This window comes from Mustela erminea, chromosome 18 (genome assembly GCF_009829155.1).
Source record: "Mustela erminea isolate mMusErm1 chromosome 18, mMusErm1.Pri, whole genome shotgun sequence".
Taxonomy (NCBI): Eukaryota; Metazoa; Chordata; class Mammalia; order Carnivora; family Mustelidae; genus Mustela; species Mustela erminea.
The window spans coordinates 9251108-9269194 of record NC_045631.1 but is presented as its reverse complement, the minus strand read 5'-3'; the positions used below and the strand labels follow the sequence as shown (position 1 = coordinate 9269194).

The window sequence follows — 18087 nt, the reverse complement described above, 5'->3', positions numbered from 1 at the left end:
ATCCCAGGACCCCAGGACCACGACCTGAGCTGAAGGCAGACACCCAACCGACTGAGCCACCCAGGAGCCCCTGAACTGATCTAAGAGACTTATCTGCTTCGGGCAAACCTCCTTTTCCAAGCTTTTCCTTTCACCTTCCTGCTAATGCCTTCTTCTCCTTTGCACTCCCAGACTCCCACCTCCATCCTGAGCTCAGGATGATGGATGGAAATGCCTCATTTTGCCTGACGGTCTTGGGAATTTCATGTCGGTGTGGATTCCCCGTGAGCGTAACTAAATTTTATTTTCTCCTGTTAATCTGTTTCGGTTAAATTTATTTATTTTCATTTTTTGGACGGTTACCCATCTGCCTTTATTGGAAGCAGTGGGTGGGACACTTCCAGTAACAGTAAAAAAAATTAATTTATAAAAGCGGGAGTTCAGTGAAGTCGTCTGGTTGGAACCCTTGGGAGCTCATACGTAGATGCCAACCCAGAGCAGCAGGAAGAGGACTCCAAAGCCCATGAAGATCGAGGCCACCAAGGAGATGAGGACTTGTGTACTTGGTGGAGGTGACCTCATAAAGGAAGAACCAGGAGGTAAAGAACATGCCAATTGCCAACAGCACCGCAGTCAGATGGGGGAAGACAGCAGGGTTCACTGGACCTGGTGTGTCTGCTCATGACCTCAAGCTCCATTTTTGCCAGACACTGGTTCATCCACCACTCCGCCACCGGAATTTGGGTAAATTTAATTCTTAGTCCAGCTGGAACCTTGGATAGAGGAAAAATGTCTTCCTCCCCAAGGAGGTGAGAAAAAGGGAAGGAATAGCACACATACCGCAATGAGCATGAACTTGGCTGGTCTGCCAGATGGAAGGAAGGTTGTCATGGCAGGATTAACGGGACTGAAGGGGATGTGGAGGCGGTTGAAGTGGAGAGAGAGGTATGTATGAATTGACCATGCTGGGCTTATAGGCCATGGTAAGGAATCTGGAGTTTACTGTAGGTGTAATAGGAAGCAGAGGAGTGACCGGCCGTGAGTGATGTAATTCGAATTCCTAGATTCTTCAACCAAGGACCATGCCCACTCTGATTTTACTGTCCTTGACTTGGGGCTGGGAGGCTTGAATGCAGAAGAGGCATCAGAAAAACCATCTCCAATATAGCTAGGGAGTCCAACAACGGTGAGATCGTAGACGCCTCCCAATAAACAATGAGACCTCAAAGCCTGTGGCTACCTACATGGGTATCAGCCCACACTGGGGCTGTGTGTCTGAGCTAGGAGGTTTGAACTTCACCTTGACATCCTGGTGAATCCAACTCAAGGGTCTGCCCAAGGAAAACTTTCCCACTCCTACCAGCTATGGCTGGTATGTCCAGCAATATGGGGGTATGTCACCCCCATTTCTTATAAGCTCCTCTACTACAGTGTTTCTCATATGGTGTTGGAGTCATTTACAGCTACTTGAGGAAAGACACCAAGTTGTTTAACTGTGCTGTATTCTGGGGTCACAGATGACTGGTTGGGTGAATATCTATGGGGTTATGATTAAAGACAACCTTAAGTATGAGGAAATTTGGATTGTTTCTGGAGCAATTATTTGCAGTCCCATTCTTACAAAGACTGCTTTTTTTTTTTTTTTTAAAGATTTTATTTATTTATTTGACAGAGAGAGATTTGACAAGTAGGCAGAGAGGCAGGCAGAGAGAGAGGAGGAAGCAGGCTCCCTGCCGAGCAGAGAGCCCGATGTGGGACTCGATCCCAGGACCTGAGATCATGACCTGAGCCGAAGGCAGCGGCTCAACCCACTGAGCCACCCAGGCGCCCACAAAGACTGCTTTTGACAAAGCATTGACAGTGCATATATGGCCCAGCTCCATCCAAATATAATGTTTTCTTTGTTCTAAGCCACACCATTTGAGATCTTGGATCAGCTGGGTTGGACCCTCCCAGATCAGCGAGACTCGAGTCTCTCCATCAAGGACCAGCACAGGTAATCACTGTAGTAAAATTCTTTTTTTCTTTCCAGCTGTGATATAATCAACAAATAATATTGCGTGAGTTTAAGACATACAATGTGATGACTTACGATGATCAAGATGATTTCAGATTTACTCTCAGCAACTTTTAAGTGTACAATAGAGTATCGTTACCTTTAGTCAACATGTTCCACATTAGACAGAACCCCAGAACTTCTCCGTCTTAGGGCAGCAGAATTCTGGATTCTCTCCCCTGGAGGGATGTAAGAGAGAGCATTATCCATTCGCCACAGATTACACCTATATTAGACATTTGTCTAAGAACAAGTTCTGTTTCTCTTGAACAAATCAGTCTGTCTGGATCTTAGGGACAGTGTGACATATGCCTAATCATGTTTTTCTCTTTGCTTTGGCCACGTAGGAAGCTTAGCACCTGATCTAGTAACCATAAAGGACCCCTGGAGACCATCAGCACAGAGATTCAGAGGGCTCTAGACTTTGGCAAACCTGGGTTGAAATCTCACTTCTGCCACTCCTAGCCATGTGACTAGAGGCCACTTACCTGTTTTTTACCCCAGGAGTATGTAAAAACAGACACAATCACAGTATTTACTTTGGGAAGTTATTTTGTTGGTAAGATTAGGGCATACAGTGATAAACATAGGGCCTGGCACAACTATCAGCAAAATCGTAATCCTTTCACTCGACGTTAACCAGTTGTGTGTGCTCTAAGGTGAAGCAACACACATACGTTTCCCACCTCAGAAATGTGTAAATTACTTTGATTAGCCATTTTAAAAAATCTGCTATCTATACCCTTTTCTAGAGGTATAATTAAGAGGCTCCAGAAAACACCGTAGTGATCATTAAATCTGCATATGGACGGTTCTTCCTCTCAAGACACACGGCAGAGCAAGCGAGCGTATCTTACACGTCTCACAGGATTAAGAAAACATGGAAAGGAGCACGTCCTGATCAGGCATTCGTTACTTAGGGTGACCCTTGGTCACTGGTCATCATACAGTTGTTACTATTCATGTCTTCTGATATGTCCTCTGACAACAGACCTGTTTGGATTCAAAGGGCAGTTCTTAATTCCATAGTAATTAAGGAACCTGTTCTTTACCTTCCTTTTGGGGTCAAATAAATTCAAAGAGAGAAGATCTATTAGGGTGACACTAATGTCTGAAACATTAACATAATAAGTCTCAAACCGGGTAAATACATCTTTGTATTTTATAAAAGGAGACTGTAACATTTATTTTCTTCTTTTTTTCTTTTTTTAAAAGATTTATTTGACAGAGACAGACACAGTGAGAGAGGGAACACAGCACTGGGAGTGGGAGAGGGAGAAGCGGACTTCCCACCCAGCAGGGAGCCAAACACGGGCTCCATCCCAGAACCCTGGGATCAGCACCTGAGGCAGATGCTTACGACTGAGCCACCCAGGCGCCCCTGTAACATTTATCTTTTAAGAACCATTTTTAATCTTTTTTTAATTGCTGGAATCAGTCTCCTTTCACTTCCTGAGACATCTTTGTGCTCTTTAAGGATTTACCTGAGCTATCTCACGGATTTGCTCTGCCAGATGTTTGCTTAATTTAACTTTATTATAGCTTTACTGAGGAATAAATGATGCACGATAAATTGTACATATTTAAACTCTATAAATCGGTAAGTTTGGATATGTGCTTATACCCATGAGACAAGCACCAAAATCAAGATAGTAAACATTTCCCTCGCCCTCCCAGAGTTTCTCCTGCCTTTCTTTTTTTTTTTTTTTTAAGATTTTATTTATTTGACAGAGAGAGACACAGAGGGAGGGAACACAAGCAGTGGGGAGTGGGAGAGGGAGAAGCAGGCTTCCCACCTAGCAGGGAGTCCGATGCAGGCCTCGATCCCAGAACCCCGGGATCATGACCTGAGCGGAAGACAGCCGCTTAAGGACGGAGCCACCCAGGTGCCCTCTCCTGCCTTTCATAACCCATCCCACCTCACTCCTTCTTCCTGCCTCCATCCCAAATTGACCATTGATCTGCTTTTCCTCTTGATAGATTAGTTTGCATTTTCCAGAAGTATCTTGAGATTCGTCCATGTTCTTATGTGTCTACATGGTTCATTTCTTTTTATTTCTGAGTAGTAGTCCATTGTATGGCTATACTACAGTTTTCCTCATCGAATGAATTTACGTAATTGTCTCTCTCCATACAGTTTGGGGGGGGGACTGTCTGGAAAAACAACGAAAGCAAAACACTAAACCTGTGGCCCACCTCTAGCAAAAGGACAGACTTTAATGCCAGCATGTTCTATACTCATCTCACTAATTTATTTATTAATTAATTTATTTTTTTAAAAGATTTTATTTATTTATGTGACAGAGATTACAAGTAGGCAGAGAGGCAGGCAGAGAGAGAGGAAGGGAAGCAGGCTCCCTGCTGAGCAGAGAGCCCGACGCGGGGCTAGATCCCAGGACCCTGAGATCATGACCTGAGCCGAAGGCAGAGGCTTTAACCCACTGAGCCACCCAGGCGCCCCTCATCTCGCTAATTTAATTTTCTCTTCTTTCTTCTTTTGTTGTAAGTTCCCACATTCTCTTATCTTTTAATTTTGTCACGTACATTTAAGTCAGTCATCTCAGTTCTTTTCTGAAGTAAGGATCAAGTACAACTAAATAATGTCCAGTTTTTTATTTGATTTTACCACTTCTTCCTGTTTTCTTTAGGGATGCTGGATTTTGTTGACTTGATCTACTTACTTACAGATGTTCATCATTTCCTGCTTAGACAGCTGCCGCCATCTCCGGAGTCCTGGTCTCTGAGCTCATCTCCCTTCTGTTCACCTGCTATGATGTCACCAGACTATCATTCTACAGCAGAAATCTGATCATGTCATTCCCACACAAAACACCTACCCAAAGAATCTAAAGTCCTTGGCATGATAAGGCAACTCATTAGTCACTCATTCTTTCAACAAATATTTACTGAGCACTGATTATGTATCAGGCTCTATGCTGGCTGGCTATGTTTGGAGACATGGTGACAAACTGGAGAGATGTGGCCTGTACCATCATGGAATTTATATTCTAGCAGGGAGACAAACAGAGATTTTTTTAAAATGTGCACAATATAATGATAAACTGAGTAAACATGAAATTGTTATTAAGTAACCAGGGTGCTGTGACTGAGTTCTGAGAGCAAGGGTGGATGGCAGAGGTGGCCCCTTTGAGGGGGTGACATTCTTTTTTATTTAAAGATTTTTATTTATTTTTTGACAGAGATCACAAGTAGGCAGAGAGGTAGGCAGAGAGAGAGGGAGGAGGAAGCAGGCTCCCCGCTGAACAGAGAGCCCGATGCGGGGCTCTATCCCAGGACCCAGGGATCACGACCTGAGCCGAAGGCAGAGGCTTTATTTAACCCACTGAGCCATCCAGGTGCTCCGAGGAGGTGATATTTATAGTGCTTGAATTATGACAAAGAAATGGCCATGGGAAAGGCTTTGGCCAGGGAAACATCAAGTGCAAAGGTCCAGAAGTGGGAGAAAGCTTGGATGGCCAGCATGGCGGAAGGGACAGAAGTTGCTGGACAGTTGAGCTCTGCCTGCTTCTCCAGCCTCATTTCCCAAACCATGGACCTACATGTAGGCACCCTAAATCCCAGACATGCACAGCTACCCCACTCTTTCTTCAACGTGCCATGCCTTCTCATTTTGCACCTGCTCCCTCCTGATGAACCTACTCCTGGTGACTGGGTTTCTAAATAATACCTCCAACAAAACCTTTGGCTTCCTCTCCTACCCTCCTCCAGGCACCAGACTGCTCCTTCCTCCTCTGGGCCTTCCTAGAAGTCTGTACGTACTTCCAGTTTTTTTATATAGCTAGCATTTCCTGAGTGCTTTCTATACGGCAGGCACTATTCCAAGCACTTTACCTGTATACTCCACTTTATGAGGCAGGTCCATTTATAATCCTCAAAACATCGATGAGCAAGAAATTATTACTGACTCTACGATACAGATGAAGAAACAGAGGCCCAGAGAAGTGACATCATTCATCCCCAGTTACACAATGAGGAAACAGCAGTCAGGATTCCAACCCAGACAGTACAGCTTGTATTTTAACCACAAAGGCCTTTTGCCTTTCAAGATTGAGAACAGTGGCTAACACTCATGAAGCTCTCCCTATGTGCCAGGCTTCCCAACTCTTGACGTGCATGAACTTACTGCACCCTACAACTCTCTGAGGTAGACACTAAGTCCTCACCAACCCCCTCACTGGCACTGAGACCAGAACTTCCTTGGGTGGAGCCCAGGTCCTGTCCCAGTCAATAATCCCAATGTTTCCTACACCCAGAAATTGCTGAACAAATGTCTGCTGGATGGATGAATGAACTAGCAGACCCAGTGTTTTTTTTTTCTTGACTCACAAATCAAGAGCATACAGTGCCCAGAAACAGTTGCTTTGAGAAAATTATTATAATGGAATATAAATCTGTTGTAGTAAATATATACCTATGAGAACTGACTAATATAAAGGCTAACTTCACATGCATATTTGCTGCATTTTCAAATGTGAGGTAGGGTAATTCCTTTATATTTCAGAGATTGTATTATATATCAGAAGATGTACTAACCGACCAAAATGGGGCAAAGAGCTGCTTCCAAGACAGCTCCCACAATAAATCTGATGTGTGTTGAAGTGTTCTCACAGCTCACAAAAACAACACATCAACTTATAAAACCATCTCCATCTTTTGTCTAGCTATTATTCTTTGACTTGACAGCAAATAAGTTTCACTTATTAGACACAATGAAGAAAAGTTTAAAATGTCATTGAGGAGGATGGCTCAGTGGGTTAAAGCCTCTGCCTTCGGCTCAAGTCATGATCCCAGGGTCCAGGACCGAGCCACGAATCGGGCTTTCTGCTCCGCGGAGAGCCTGTTTCCTCCTCTTTCTCTGCCTGCATCTCTGCCTACTTGTGATCTCTGTCTGTCAAATAAATAAATAAAATCTTTAAAAAAAATAAATAAAATAAATAAAATGTCATTGAGGGGCACCTGGGTGGCTCATTTGTTAAGCATCTGCCTTCAGCTCAGGTCATGATCTTGGGGTCCTGGGATTGAGCCCCATGTTGACTCCCTGCTCAGAGGGGCATCTGCTTCTCTTCTCCCTCTGACCCTCCCCAACTCTTGTGCGCTCACTCTCTCAAATAAATATTTTAAAAATAAAAATAATAAATCAGTAGGGAAATGCAAATCAAAACCACAGTAGGATATCACCTCACACCCATTAGTAACAAATATTGGTAGGATGTGGAGAAATTGGAACCCTTGTACATGGCTTGTGGTTATGTAAAATGGTGTAACCATTATGGAAAACTTAAAAACAGAATTACCATAAAAACTTAAAACAGGGGACGCCTGGGTGGCTCAGTTGGTTAAGCAGCTGCCTTCGGCTCAGGTCATGATCCCAGCGTCCTGGGATCGAGTCCCACATCGGGCTCCTTGCTCGTCAGGGAGCCTGCTTCTCCCTCTGCCTCTGCCTGCCATTCTGTCTGCCTGTGCTTGCTCTCTCTCTCTCTCTGATAAATTAAAAAAAAAAAAAAAAAAAAAAAACTTAAAACAGAATTACCATATAATCCAGCAATCCTGCTTCTGAGTATATATCCAAAAGAATTAAAAGCAGGATCTCAGAGAGATATTTGCACAGCCATACTCATTGCAACATTTTTCACAATAGCCAAGAGGTGGAAGAGATCCAAATATCCACAGACAGATAAGTAGATACACACAATGTAGTATATACATACAATGGACTATTAGCCTTAAAAAACACATTTGTCTGGGCGCCTGGGTGGCTCAGTGGGTTAAGCCGCTGCCTTCGGCTCAGGTCATGATCTCAGGGTCCTGGGATCGAGTCCCGCATCGGGTTCTCTGCTCCGCGGGGAGCCTGCTTCCTCCTCTCTCTCTCTCTCTGCCTACTTGTGATCTCTCTGTGTCAAATGAATAAATAAAATCTTAAAAAAAAAAAAATTTGTCACATGTATGGATGAACCCTGAAGGCATTATACTAAATGAAATAAGCCAGTTGCCAAGTGAAAACAAATACTATACGAATCCACTTTTATAAGGTATCTAAAGTGGTCAAAATCATAGAAACAGAAGGTAGAATAGTGGTTACCAGGGCCTGGGGGCAGGGAGAAATGGGGAGTAGTTGTTAAGTGGATACAGGGTTTCAGCTTCGGGAGATGTAAAACTCTATCCGCCACCCCCCCACCCCCCCCACCCCCCCCACCCCCCCCACCCCCGCCCCAGGGTGGCTCAGTCAGTGGAGCGTCTGCTTTTTGCTCAGGTCCTGATCCCAGTGATCATGTGTCGCATTGGGTTCCCTGCTTAACAGAAGAGCCTGCTTCTCCCTCTGCTGCTTCCCCTCCCTGCTTGTGCTCTCTGTCAATCTGCTTTTTGCTCAGGTCCTGATCCCAGTGATCATGTGTCGCATTGGGTTCCCTGCTTAACAGAAGAGCCTGCTTCTCCCTCTGCTGCTTCCCCTCCCTGCTTGTGCTCTCTGTCAATGAATAAAATTTTTTTTAAAAGTTGAAAAAATTCTAGAAATCTACAAGTCACAGTAATGTGAAATATAATTAATACTACTTAACTGTACACTTAAAACTGGAAAGAGGATAAGTTTTATAGTATGCTGGTTTTTTTGCGGGGTGGGGGGAGCTAAAGCAAGTAACAAAATGTTTGGATTTAATAAAGTTGGGTGGATTATGTGGTTGGTTATATTTATTATCTCCAACTTTCATTTATGTAATATTCCATAGTAAACATTTAAAAAAATATTTTTATTTATTATTTGACAGAGATCACAAGTAGCAGAGAGGCAGAGAAAGAGAGAGGAGGAAGCTGGTGGGGCTCCATCCCAGGACTCTGAGCCCATGATCTGAGCTGAAGGCAGAGGCTTTAACCTATTGAGCCACCCAGGCGCCCCATAGTAAACATTTTAAAGTAGCTATGTTTTATTGGACAGATTTCATAATTTTAAGGCCCAAATGTAAAGACAATACAGACTTTCTCCCTGTGTTCGTGTGGACATTCAATATCAGTTTCTAACTTGCTGGTAATGAATCAGGAGTTTCATAATTCTATTGAAATAAATAGCCAAATGAGGAAATGACAAACCACTTATTAACTCTGGATTTTAAATATCAGATGATAATGTCAAGAAAACAACTGTGAATTTAGCATTGGAAGCAGTTTTCGCACAGATTTTTATTAAAAGACATCTAGCCAAGTGAAATTACTTAGAATCTTTGTTTTTTTCCAAAGGAACTGCCTACGCAAAAAAACATTTTCTCTGTGGAAAATTAACTCTGGTTTTTTGCTTTGTATTTTGGTGCCTGAGGCTGTCACTAAATTGGGGTGCCCTGCCCCCCCCCCCCCCGGTTGAACAAAGGTAAAACTGCTAACATTCACTGAACATGTATTGAACACAATGCCAGGTATTGTGCTAAAATATCAAATTCCTGGTCTTTGGGATTTTGTCATTCTATTCTCTAATTTGTTTACAAATCATCTTTTACAATTCACTGCCGGAAATTACATTATGACTAAAATGTTCACTTATAAACAGACCATAAAAAATTCACCTTGTTTTACAAGGACACCACTTGTCTTCCCTCTGAAAACATTTTGCTTTGTTGAGGTTACCAAATGCCCCACTTTGGGAAAACATTAAACCAGGAAGCTGTATGACTAACTTGGTTCTGGCAATTGCTAGAACCCCCCAAATGATGTCATCCTATCCATCAGGAGCTCTCCGTTCTAGATTATTCTACCACCCAAACTCAATGACTCAGGAGAAGCTGCCAGTTCGTGACACAAACTCAGACTCATTCTAAGTTTAACAAAAAACAAATAAAAAATTTTAAAATTTTTCATCATCGACCTCCAAGTCCAAAATTAATTTAAAGAAACATATTTTTATGTTATTCTAGTAAACAGACCTTACCCAGTTTTAGTTCATTTAACTTAAGCTGTTGTCAAACTCATTTACCTGTCTATACTGTTAACTCACGGACACCGTTTTGGAAAAGGACGCTTAGAAACGCTGTATTTCAATGACTGACGACCTTTTCTGAGGGGTATTGTCGATGATTTGCATTAACGTGCTCATCCGCAGACTACTCCTCAGTTAGGGAGGCTGGTTATTGCGCCACAAACAACCCTCTGCTTGTTTATTTCCACCCCCAGCTCCATGACTCAGACTCGGGGCCACGTGTCACCCAGACCCAACGCCCCTGCCTTAGTGGCGTTCCTCGGGTTATCTCCTTGCGGGACATGGGGCCACACCCACGGCGTAGGGAAACCAGCTAGAGGGGTCGTAGCTGGGAAATGCCACCTTACAGGGTTGCACGTTTAGAGGAAAAACACTACTTTCTTGTACACGAATTCCTCGTCTCCCAAAGCGGGTTTTCGGCTTCCCGATCCGCAGCTCTCTTTTTTCCCCCCAACCAGAGTTCGGGGAAACAGCAAGGAGGTGAAAGAGACTGCAGGTTTCTGCCCACCGTCGTGGTCACCGGGAGCCCGAGCAGAGTCTCTCTGGGCCTCCTTGGAGGGGGGCGGGGTGGGGGACGGAAGGAGGCCGGCCCCCCACCCCACATGTCCCGACCCCAGAGTCTAGCGTACGGATTCTCCTCGGGAACTGAAAAAGACAAAAGCATTCTGACTCTAAAAAAAGTGGCATTAAAGCTCCTTCATTCTGCTATAACCAACGGCGAAAAATGAAACCAACCCGTACGGGCTCGCGTTAAGATGGGGGTGGGAAGGTGTGCTTCCGCTGCAGAAACTGACAAAACACAGCGGCGTGCCGCGCCGCTCCTGAGCGCCTCCGAACCCGAACCGGGGTGCCCCCCCTCCGGGAAAGTCGATGCGGAAGACCCTTTTCCCCACCTAACGCGGGAAAAACCTAAGACTTAGAGGGGTTTGGGATTTCGGAGGCGTGAGCAAACTACCCCTCCTCCCCCACCGGCCGGAAGTACCCCTCTCTCTCAATGGCGCGCCTCTGTGGCGCACGCGCACTGAGTTACTTAGCAACGTCGGCGCTAACCCACCCAGTTTGGAGCCCAGCAACAACCGAGCCGCCGCGTATCCCACCAATCAGCGTCGGCCTCGCCTTCACCCGCTTCACCAATCAGTGCCGGCGCTGCAAGGAAGTTTCGAGAGCTTTCGAGGAAGGTCCCCTTAACTCAAATCCATCCGCCAGATAATTTTCCTACTTTTTCCTAAGGGAGGAGAAGGGTCGCCTGGAAGAAAGGGGAGCTGACTTTTCAGGGTTTTTTCTTCGGCTCTGAGGAACTTGGGGCTCAGTGGAAGGGCCTAATCGGGCCGCGGGAGGTGGGGCCGCGCGAACTACTTTCAGCCGCGTACGGACACGGCGGCTACGTAGGCAGTGATGAGTGACGCAACAGACGCTGCATAAATTTCAGCCCCGCGGAGCCGCCAGCGTTCAGGAGCGGCTGGCATTGTCGGGTGTGGGTGTCTTGGCGTTTGAGTGAGTCGACGTGATTGCGTTCAGTGTCCTTCACTCGCTAACAGGTACTGGCTGGCATCTTTCGAGACCTAGGAGGAGCGGAGAGGGGCTCCAAGCGAGACCAGGCTGACGGATTGGGAGGTGGGGGGGGGCGCCTCAGGGAAAGGGGTTGGGGGAGGGGAGGGCGAGGTGACGCGGCGCTGCTGCGCCGGGCCTTTCCGGAAGAGTGGGCCTTGTTTACGTGGAGGGAGCGGGGGCGGTTGGCGCGCGCGCCCGCCCACAGAGACCAACCGACAATTAACCAATGGAGATTCCATCGCGTCTGCTTCAGGGGGGGAAGGAGGAAAAGAGGTAGTTTAGTGTGCTTTCTAGAACTGTCTTGAGTTTTGAATCCCCGCGCGGCGAAAGGGTCCCACCTCACTTTTTTCTTAAGACGGTAATTTTTATTTACCGAGATTCGGGTTTTTTTTTTTTTTTTAATTCTACGTATCTTCAGGTTTTGGGGAAATTCAAAGGGTGCGGGGGAAGACTATTTAGAAGACTGTAGAGTAAGGTTCTGGATATAAACCTTTGGGGTTTTTTTTTGTTTCTTGTATTTTTTTTTTTTCGTTTAAGTTGAAGCCTTGATTGAATTTTTCATTCAGCGGCTGATTCAGGAATACGACGGGGGGGGGAGTTGTGAGCGATGTTAACGTGGTTCAAGCACTTGGAAGATGAAGTTAATTGTTCGCTTTGGAGAATGGATTATAGGTGTGGGTAATAGATTTTTAAGATACTTAGTTCAGAGGCGGGGTGGGGAGAGGGGGGAGAATCCCAAGCAGTCTCCATGTTTAGCACAGATCCTGACTCTGCCGGGGCTCTCTCCCACGACTCTGATGATCTAAGTGGGTGTCCTGAGTGAAGGCACTTAACCCACTGAGTCACCCAGGCACCCCTCTAATACAAAGATCTTGAGATGTTACGCTTTTTTTTTCCTTTTTTTTTTTTCCCTTAAAATCTAGGTCAGAATGCAGATTTTCGTGAAGACCCTGACCGGCAAGACCATCACCCTGGAGGTGGAGCCCAGTGACACCATCGAGAATGTGAAGGCCAAGATCCAAGACAAAGAGGGCATCCCCCCCGACCAGCAGAGGCTTATCTTTGCTGGCAAGCAGCTGGAAGATGGCCGCACTCTTTCTGATTACAACATCCAGAAAGAGTCCACCCTGCACCTGGTCCTGCGCCTGAGGGGTGGCATGCAGATCTTCGTGAAGACCCTGACTGGCAAGACCATCACTCTGGAGGTGGAGCCTAGTGACACCATCGAAAATGTGAAAGCCAAGATCCAAGATAAGGAGGGCATCCCCCCTGACCAGCAGAGGCTTATCTTTGCTGGCAAGCAGCTGGAAGATGGCCGTACTCTTTCTGATTACAACATCCAGAAAGAATCCACTCTGCATCTGGTCCTTCGGCTGAGAGGTGGCATGCAGATCTTCGTGAAGACCCTGACTGGCAAGACCATCACTCTGGAGGTGGAGCCTAGTGACACCATTGAAAATGTAAAGGCCAAGATCCAAGACAAAGAAGGCATCCCCCCTGACCAGCAGAGGCTTATCTTTGCTGGCAAGCAGTTGGAAGATGGCCGCACTCTTTCTGATTACAACATCCAGAAAGAGTCCACCCTGCACCTGGTCCTGCGCCTGAGGGGTGGCATGCAGATCTTCGTGAAGACCCTGACTGGCAAGACCATAACCCTGGAGGTGGAGCCTAGTGACACCATTGAAAATGTAAAGGCCAAGATCCAAGATAAGGAGGGCATCCCCCCTGACCAGCAGAGGCTTATCTTTGCCGGCAAGCAGCTAGAAGATGGCCGCACTCTTTCTGATTACAACATCCAGAAAGAGTCAACTCTCCACCTGGTTCTCCGTCTGAGGGGTGGCTGTTAATTCTTCAGTTTTGAATTCATAGTGCCCAATGATGGCATTGCTCTGCACTATAGCCATTTTGCCCCAATTTAAGTTTAGAAATTACCAGTTTCAGTAATAACTGAGTCACTGGTTTTCTCAATAGCTGTTCAAAATGTTAATAAAAGTTTCGTTGCATGGTAGCATATCTGGTGTCTGTCGTGAAATTATGTAGTGGTGTGGGGACTATTACCTGATTAAAACCATGTTCAAAGAAGGGACTTAGCATTCAGAAAGTCAGTTTCATCAGCACGAAGTCATTTTGGTTGAGGAAAGGGTGTGTTACGGGGAATTTTTTCTTTATTCAAGGTCTGTCTTAGTGATCTTGATGTACGGGGGAACCATTTCATAAGTATTGCACAATTAAAAGTTGCTAAATATGGAGGCTTGCTGAGGGGAAGCAAACTTAATTACTATCTTTCTTTTAAATAGTGGTAAACAAAGCTAATGAAGCATTACAGAGGAGATTTTGGTTGAGGCTGCTAAGGTGTGTCATCAAGTATTTTGATTACTGGTTGACTGATCTTGTTGGCTGTCAAGTGCCTTCCATTCAGGTTCTGACCATAGATTACGAAACCCTAATTTCTCTGCAGTGCATGAGCTTCAAACCAAGTGGAGTCCTCGTCAACAGATTTGGAAGAATTCGGGTTTGAGGAATGACCTGATCAAGGCAACTTGTTGACTTTGGTCTTAGGCAACAAATGAAGGGGATTCCTAAAAGTTAGCTCTGCCTAAACATGGGGTTTGAACTCTTCATAGCTGTTGAGATCAAATGGCATGCTCTGCCAATTGCTAGGTGCCTCATTGGTCCTTAATAACCACATTTTTTTAAGGAGAACCAGTAAAATAGCAGCAAATGAGCTGAGACTTGACAAAAACCTTCACTAGAGAGCCAGCCAGATGCAAGTAGTTCTTCCACATCCATACTAATAAAACATGTTTCCAATAAAATGGAATAAGAACCTTACCTGGATGAGAGGGTACCCTTCATTGTTAATGATAACTTAAGTTCTTTCTCCTGCATTCACAATACCCTGTAGGGGAACTTAAGAATGAAAGCTGTTTTCAACTTGGGACAAAATTGGGAGTTGAAGGGAGTGCAATGTAAGGGGGAGAAGTTGGAAGCCCTCTTGGGTTTTCCCAAATTGACACTAGTAGGAAAATAACTTCTGGTGCAAAAACATGATTTCAAGTGTGCTGTTAGGAGTAAGAACAAGAACTTAAAGAACAGCAGGGCAGGGAAAGAAGCAGAATGAGAAGTAGGCTTCCTGCTGAGGAGTCCTGTCCTGGGGCTCAATCCAGCGCTCTGACATGACCCAAGCCAAAGACACACCGGACTGAACCAGCCAGGCACCCACGGGAGTAGGAACATCTTAAATCATCCAGAGGCATGTGATGACAAAGCTATACATTATGCCTAGAAACAGGCCTCAGTCTGTAGGTATACCTGACAGTGGCTGGCTTGCTGCATAATTCTGGGAACTCCGTTTTAGCTGTAGTTTATTAATTTCTGCCCTAGAAATTTACTTAAATTTGAGTATGAAATACTAAGTTGGAGCACTGAACCAAGGTTTTCGTTCTAAACTGGACTATGGAAATAATATTTAGTGGGCTGTTTTCAGTATTTCAACACCCTAGAATGGTAATGTTTGAGCTAGAAAGGGCAAAACAGCTATGTTAAACTTCTGGAGTTTTGGAATTTGGAAAATTGGGAATTTGGAAAACTCACTTTAGATTTAAGGAAACAACATTCACTTTGAGATGGGAAGATCTTGATACTAGAAGGTGATATCCTCTCCAGTCACAACATTTTTTTTTTTTTTTTTTTGACAGACAGCCAGAGGGAATACAAGCAGGGGAAGTGGGAGAAGGAGAAGCAGGCTTCCCGCAGAGCAGGGAGCCTGATGTGGGGCTCAATTACACGACCCTGGGATCATGACCTGCCAGGTGCCCCCAGTCCCAACATTTTATGGTTGACTTGCTCAATGCCTATTTTTTAGTTCAAGCCAAGAACTCAAATCCAAGTGTCCTGTCAACTAGGAGTTAGATACCTCAAAACTGACACTGTTTTTGTCCTCAAACTAGTGTTTTTAAGGTGGCGTTTTGCTGAATATTCAGAGTTAGAAAACGCCTTTTTCTAGTGAAGCTAGGTTTCGAAGATAAGTCTTGATTCTTTCCTGGACTTTCCTTTACACTTAAAACCCTTGATTAGAAAACCTGGAGAATAAAAGTATTTCACTGAATAAAAACCCAGCGGTGGTTTGGGCATTAGGACTTGAACAGTGTATTATTTCTCCCAAATCTTCACTGTCTTGACAGTTGGCTGCTTTACATAGTCTTGTGGATCTCAAGAATAAAAGATAAAGCTTACGCTGTTTAATTTTCTCAGGGTCTCTTCTGTAGGGGTTCCCTATGAATTCATGGTTGAGCAAATCCTCTCTGCACACCACTTGAAATGTGACCGAGAGAAATGCTCTCTGTGTGTTGGTCTTCAACAACCTGTGCTCTCAGTTGAGTTTGGGAAATGAGTTCATCACTTGTGGCCTCAAACCTTGCTCTACATTGAACAAAATTGAGGCCAGTTGTAGTGTGTGGCTCCTGTTCGTTTCTCTTGACCACTGGTAAGGCACGGGCAATGCCGGGGGGGGGGGGGGAATGTGACTGGGAGTGGGGTTTTGCTTTGGGGATGTTCTAGAAAGGGATGGGAGGGGTGATAAAGATGTATTCATGTATCTGAATCCAAGATAACTCATTTTTTTTTAAAGATTTTATTTATTGGGGCACCTGGGTGGCTCAGTGGGTTAAGCCGCTGCCTTCGGCTCAGGTCATGATCTCAGGGTCCTGGGATCGAGTCCCACATCGGGCTCTCTGCTCAGCAGGGGGCCTGCTTCCCTCTCTCTCTGCCTGCCTCTCTGCCTACTTGTGATCTATCTCTATCAAATGAATAAATAAAATCTTAAAAAAATATATTTTATTTATTTATTTGACAGAGATCACAAGTAGGCAGATCACAAGTAGGCAGAGAGGCAGGCAGAGAGAGAGAGGAAGGGAAGCAGCAGGCTCCCTGCTGAGCAGAGAGCCCGATGCGGGGCTCAATCCCAGGACCCTGGGACCATGACCTGAACTGAAGGCAGAGGCTTTAACCCACTGAGCCACCCAGGCGCCCCTCCAAGATAACTCATGTTTATCACCTAGTCAACTTAATGTTCTTTGTCCTCCTAGAGTTAGTCCCTCATCTAGCTGCAAGAGATACAGTTCTCAATTGCGCTGTTAGTCTAGATGCCTAAGAGCCCATGGGAAGAGAGAGACCTGTGTTCTGCCACGGCCTGTGGTGAAAGTACCACACCGGCCCCTTAAGAAAATGTTTGCCCTCTACTTCGAATCCAGTAAAAGCAGGGTTTCTTTTAATACATTTCTTCCGAAACAGTGCTCATACCTGTGTGCAAAGATGTGCTAAAAGAGGGACCCCTGGCTCGTTCAGTCAGTAGAGCATGCAACTCTTCATCTTGGGAGTTGGGAGGTCGAGCCTCATGTTGGGGGTAGAGATTAGTTAAAAGATTAAAAAAAAAATATGGGGCGCCTGGGTGGCTCAGTGGGTTAAAGCCTCTGCCTTCAGCTCAGGTCATGATCTCAGTCCTGGGATCAAGCCCTGCATCAGGCTCTCTGCTCAGCGGGGAGCATGTCCCCCCCGTCTCTCTGCCTGCCTCTCTGCCTACTTGTGATCTCTGTCTGTCAGATAAATAAATAAAACCTTTAGAAATAAATAAATAATAAAAAATTTTTTAAAGGGCTGAATACTTCCTTGGTTTACTGAAGGCAATTGGTCCCAGGTCCTAGTCTATGCTGATTCCACTCCAAGATAGTCTTTGTTAGTTCTTGGTGAAATGAAAAAACAACAGCACAGTAAATTTTACATAATTTTAAAAGATTATATGCCCTTGGTGTGTAAAAATGTTGCAGTGGGTTGATTCAGAGTATGGCTCTGGAGACAAGACTACTTGAGTTCAAATCGCTCTACCACCTACTGTAACCTTGGGCAACTAATTTATCCTGTCAGTACATCATCTGTACTATCCTGTCAGTACATATCCAGTCAGTTCCTCATCTATAAAAATAGTATTACTTAGGGTGCCTGGGTGGCTCAGTGGGTTAAAGCTTCTGCCTTCGGCTCAGGTCATGATCTCAGGGTCCTGGGATTGAGCCCCGCATCGGGCTCTCTGCTCAGCGGGGAGCCTGCTTCCTCCTCTCTTTCTGCCTGCCTCTCTGCTTACTTGCGATCTCTGTCCAAAAAAAAAACAAAAACAAAAACAAAAAAAAGCTTAGAAAAAAAGGTATCTCTACATACAATGTGGGGTTTGAACTCATAGCCCTGAGATCAAGAGTCCCAAGAGTTCCACCGAGACCGAGCCCACCAGGTACCCCAGGAAGTTTTGAATTTGAAAAAGAATCTGGTGGGACCCCTGGGTGGTTCAGTTGGTTGAGCAAGCCACTGGTGATTTTGGGTCAGATCATGATCTCATGGTCATGGGACGCAGCTCTCCTGCTCAGTGGGGGTGGGGGGGTGGGGGTGTGTCTGCTCCAGATTCTCTTCCTTTGCCCCTCCCCACTGTGTTCTCTGTCTCTAAAATAATAAAGAAATCTTTTAAAAAAGAAAAAGA

At 45.2% G+C, this 18087-nt stretch overlaps 1 protein-coding gene, 1 long non-coding RNA gene and 1 pseudogene across 3 annotated transcripts; 2 read left to right on the top strand and 1 right to left on the bottom strand.

The window, feature by feature from the left end:
• Positions 1-10: 10 nt before the first annotated feature.
• LOC116577699 lies at positions 11-5181 on the top strand. Its single transcript, XR_004280578.1, has 3 exons — positions 11-263; positions 1891-1975; positions 4684-5181. It is a non-coding gene; the product is annotated as an uncharacterized LOC116577699 (long non-coding RNA).
• Positions 327-677, bottom strand: LOC116577697 (annotated as a pseudogene).
• Positions 5182-11420: 6239 nt separating the features above from the next.
• UBB (ubiquitin B) lies at positions 11421-13577 on the top strand. 2 transcript variants are annotated; one of them, XM_032321301.1, is made up of 2 exons: positions 11421-11551; positions 12488-13577. In XM_032321301.1, exon 2 carries the CDS (start codon positions 12494-12496, stop codon positions 13409-13411), a length of 918 nt encoding a protein of 305 aa, XP_032177192.1. In that variant the 5' UTR covers positions 11421-11551; positions 12488-12493; the 3' UTR covers positions 13412-13577. The 2 variants fall into 2 exon arrangements, with proteins under 2 accessions (XP_032177192.1, XP_032177193.1); XM_032321302.1 differs by lacking the exon at positions 11421-11551 and adding an exon at positions 11797-11922.
• Positions 13578-18087: the final 4510 nt, after the last annotated feature.